This window comes from Oncorhynchus clarkii, chromosome 7 (genome assembly GCF_045791955.1).
Source record: "Oncorhynchus clarkii lewisi isolate Uvic-CL-2024 chromosome 7, UVic_Ocla_1.0, whole genome shotgun sequence".
Taxonomy (NCBI): domain Eukaryota; kingdom Metazoa; phylum Chordata; class Actinopteri; order Salmoniformes; family Salmonidae; genus Oncorhynchus; species Oncorhynchus clarkii.
This window is the reverse complement of record NC_092153.1, coordinates 27,042,155-27,046,471: the sequence shown is the minus strand read 5'-3', so window position 1 is coordinate 27,046,471 and position 4,317 is coordinate 27,042,155. Positions and strand designations below refer to the sequence as shown.

The following is a 4,317-nucleotide window of genomic DNA, read 5'->3' as shown; positions in this document are numbered from 1 at the left end:
GCCCCTAAAACAAAATTCCTCTCACAATTATCCATACTGGAGCTATCTCCACCCTGGTACCTCAGTACAGAAACACCAACTCATGCTATGGAATGCAGTTTGTTAGGTTTATCACTCAAGGCATCGTAAATCTTCTGTCAGCATTAAGCCCCCAGAGGTCCCTTCTCAGATGAGAATGAGAGTGTTCTTTGAACCCCCTATTCCAGCCTTTCTTTAGGTATGGGTCGCGAGCCAAAGTGGGTTGTGGACCTGTTAATGGTGGGTCGCAATGTGTTAGAGTAAATTCATTCAATATTTCAAAGTAAATGTTATTTAATTAATTGCCGGAATTGATTTGGCAAAGTTCATCTGTCCTCTCCATTCGCGTTTCACCGGATCTTTTTTCTGCAGTTTTCACCCTGTGACACACAATGCAGCGCTGTCGTTCAGCAGCAGATGATGCCCTGTCAGCCACTGACTTGTCATTCCCACTCGCCATCACTCACCGCCATCATCAAATGGACTCATGCTAGCCACAAGTTCTGACTGAGCTCAATTGTCATGAAATACAAATACAGGGCTGAGTTTCTATGTCTTTCATACAAACTTTGAGAAATAACGAGGAGCGCCCACAATGTGTTTTGTGCGGGGAAGTGCTTGATGTTAGTATTGAGTCTCGCAAAACCAACAAATTAATAAAATGACACGTCCTGACCAAACATACAGCATGATGATAAACCCAGGGAGTTCATTCAGAACAGGGCATCATGCTTCAGGAAGCAGTGCTTTGACAGTGGAAAAGTAAGTCAGCTAGCAAGGCATTGTTGTCATTATATAACAGGCGATAAGCAGAAATAACGGAGTACTAACTCTAATAGTAGTAGATGTGAGTTTCTCTTTCAAACATTCCCGTGGCCTTGTAAGGTACACAACTAATAGCTAACATTAGCCAAAGGAAAGAAAGCTAGCTAGTTACTGATGGTGCAACCCTTAGTAACAGTACAGATGAATATGAAAAATGATCAAGCCTACTGTACATCTTACTGTAGAAATGATTGTTGAAAACTAGTCTTGGTTTGAACTGTTGCTGTTAAAATACAATTAATAATTAGTATTCTAAACTGGAATAAACTGATTGAAGTACGATTCTTTTTTAGGCAAACACAGTTCTGGGTTGCTCATCTACAGCAGGAAGCGGCCTCCTGCCTGACTGAGAAAGCAGTAGAAGTTCTGATCCAGTTTGGCACCACATACCTATGTGAGTCATGGTTCTCAACTCTGACATACTTTAAAAAACAGATACAGAAACGGTCATATTGCTGAGTTTGACCTCAGTGTTGCACTGAAAAAAACTGAGCCCAGAATAGACATGCTTTTTTGAAAATTTCAACCAGCCACACACCTCTCATTAGGACCGTGTGTGTGAGAGTTTTCTGATCTACATCTGTGTGATGTGATCAATCAGTGTCTTCTAGTTCAGAATAAAATAATGTACTGTATTTTAAACAGCAACAGTTCCAACCTTGATTTTCTATCAACAATAATTTCTACAGTAAGATGTACAGTAGGCCTGATAATTTTCCATCTGTACGGTTAGGGTTGCCCTATCAAAAAGCATGTGTGTGCATTCTGTTACTCATCTGTGTGATATGATCAATCAGTTTATTCCAGTTCAGAATGAAAATTATTTATTGTATTTTAACTGCAACAGTTCCAACCTAGACAGATATCTAAGAGTGTTTTTAATGGGGGAAAATTAACATGAATATACATTTATATGAAAATGTACCGATATTTACATATAGTTGCATATTTTCCTAAGCTTGTCCCAGGGACACAACATTTCTAATTTGGGTCCCAGGCTGAACAAGTTTAAGAATCCCTGCCCTATTCTGTTGCATAAAACAACCATTTGATGCAATTACAGTATTATTACATAATCGTGCAATTTTGCTCTCACAGTATGTGTAGCTGAGGATATTTTTGCTAAAAATGCTAGTAAGTGTGAACAACCTCTAAGTATGATGTCAAAGACAAAACATTTAAACCAGAAGTATTTGTGTGTCATAAAAATGTATGATCTTAACTGGAGCCAGTCTCTTACAGCAGGAAAATAATCCCGCAGCAAAATAAAACGTGAATTATTATGTCCATTAAAATTAATGGAATTTTTGAGCAGTTGATCATTTTTTTTGTAAGGGAAAATCAAATTAAGATCCTACATCTGTATACGTGTGTATTTGGTTCTTCGGTTTGGTCTGGTAAAAAGATATCGTCCAGTATAGTCCAGGAATGGATGTACCAGTCTAAATGCCTCTGAGACACTGCGGGAGGAAAACTGCATCCAGAATGAGCAATACTTTTTATTGTGTGTGTGTGTGTGTGTGTGTGTGTGTGTGTCTCACCTGTATTCAGCTGTGTAGGTAAGGTTTTTCAGTGAAGTAAGGGGAGCTTCCCACTTAACTATGGCATCCATGTTGTAAGAGACCACCTCAACATTTTGTGGTTGAGGCAGAAGTGACTCCGCTATAGAATGAAAGAAACCAACACTCAGTTGATTACCAGAATTAGACTGAGACAGAAAGAAACTCTTCAGATACAAGAGTCCAGTGAGACGAAATAACACTCAAATACTAGAGTCAGACCTGGGTCAAATACTGTCAAGTACTTTGTCTGATTGATTTAGCTTGCCACAAAGGAATCAAAAGTTAGAAAGGAATCAAAAAGGAATCAAAAGTTAAACAGTGACACTGCAACAATGATATTACTGTATCTAGGCTACAGTAAGTTAAGGCCTGAAAACACAAACCTGAAATGAATCGAAATCCCAGAGTGATAAGAAGATAAAATGCCATCACATTGTTCTATGGTGTGTTCCAATTGTAACAACAGCTTTAAGTAACACTGGATAAGAGTGCCTGCTAAATGTGCAAAATGTCAAAATGTAAGGGGAAGAAACTGCTCTTTTTATGGGCGGGCATAGTGAAGAAAGAAGAACCATCTTATTTCCTCATTGGCACTGAGACAGTTGCCCTAGCCCAAATGATGTATTACCATTGTGGAGGCCACTGATTTTGACATATCAATTATTATATCAGGTATCAGTGGGCTTCCAAACAATTAATTATCATCTGGAAGTACATACGTTTTTCACATGCTCCACCGCAAACTGTCATAAACAAATCTCACAAAAATCAGACACTGCAAAATCCTGGTTACTATCCAATCAAAGCCACGATGACACTACTACCAACGGTTCGCCACATTTGGCTTAAAAGGCCAAACGTAACATAATATCTACCAATTCATTTCCAGCAATATTGCACCTGCCTGCGTGTTGCGCACGTCTGTCTATCATGCTGTGTAACCAGTTAGCGATGCTCATGATTACCATCTTGTGGGTAGACAGAAAGGTTTTCCTCGAAACCTTCTCAAATAAATGTTCACTTCAAAGTAGGCCTACCTGGCTATAATGATATAAATATTATTTGTATAAATTTGTTACCATCGCATGTGCAGTTGCAGTAGCAGCACAGAAACACTGCTAGTCAAACACATTCCTCTCTCGCTAGGTGTGCCCTTGAAATATTTATTTGTATTTTTTAATTCTCGCTTTTTCCAGTCTTCGGAGTTATTATTCACCCTTATTTGACCAGGTATCTTGACAGAAAACACATCTCTTGTACAGTAAGGATCCGGGAAAGAGAAGAGAAGAATGTGCATATTTGAAAGCTAGATTGGTAGAAAAGGTTGGAGACCCCTGTTCTAGTTGGTCTAGGTCTGTAGGGGGTAGGTGCTAAGGAGTAAGGGGTCGTTTCTAGTTGTGTTAGTCGTATGTACAGGATACGCATGGTATACTGTACATCGTCCAAGGTTTCTTCTTGACAATGCAACAACAATAAAAAAATATTAAAGATAAGAATATGAACATAAAGTAAATGGCTCATCAAAATAAAATAAAAATGTTAGTACAAGTATAATGCAGGATGGCACAATTTATGATTTAGTATTTACATGTGTATTGGGGAACAGGGCGATGGAGGGGCGGTGTATAAACTGAGCAGTATAATATGAGTCTGGTAGCTGCAGTTGTGACGTGTGTGTAGCATGAATGTATATGTGTGTGTGTCTGTGTATGTGTGTCTATGTCTGTGTGTGTGTCTATGTCTGTGTGTGTGTGTGCATGAGTGAGTGCATGTACATGTATGCTAAGGTGCGGAGAATAAGAGCAAGTGGTCAGTCCAGTTGGTATCAGACCTCATGCTCTGATACCATCTACCCGACGGTAAGAGCGAGAACAGCTTGTGCTTGGGTGTGTGGGGTCCTTGATGATGATGC

The 4,317-nt window shown here is 39.3% G+C and overlaps 1 protein-coding gene across 1 annotated transcript in view; it reads right to left on the bottom strand.

The window, feature by feature from the left end:
• The window catches only part of LOC139412572 (interferon alpha/beta receptor 1-like), a 20,441-nt gene extending 17,533 nt beyond the window's left edge, over positions 1-2,908 (bottom strand). The window contains exons 1-2 of the mRNA XM_071159287.1: positions 2,789-2,908; positions 2,385-2,505 (exon numbers count right to left, since the gene is read on the bottom strand). Coding sequence (XP_071015388.1) covers positions 2,385-2,505; positions 2,789-2,834 — 167 coding nt within the window. The 5' untranslated portion in view covers positions 2,835-2,908. The remainder of the gene's footprint in view (positions 1-2,384; positions 2,506-2,788) is intronic.
• Between the last annotated feature and the right edge of the window lie 1,409 nt (positions 2,909-4,317).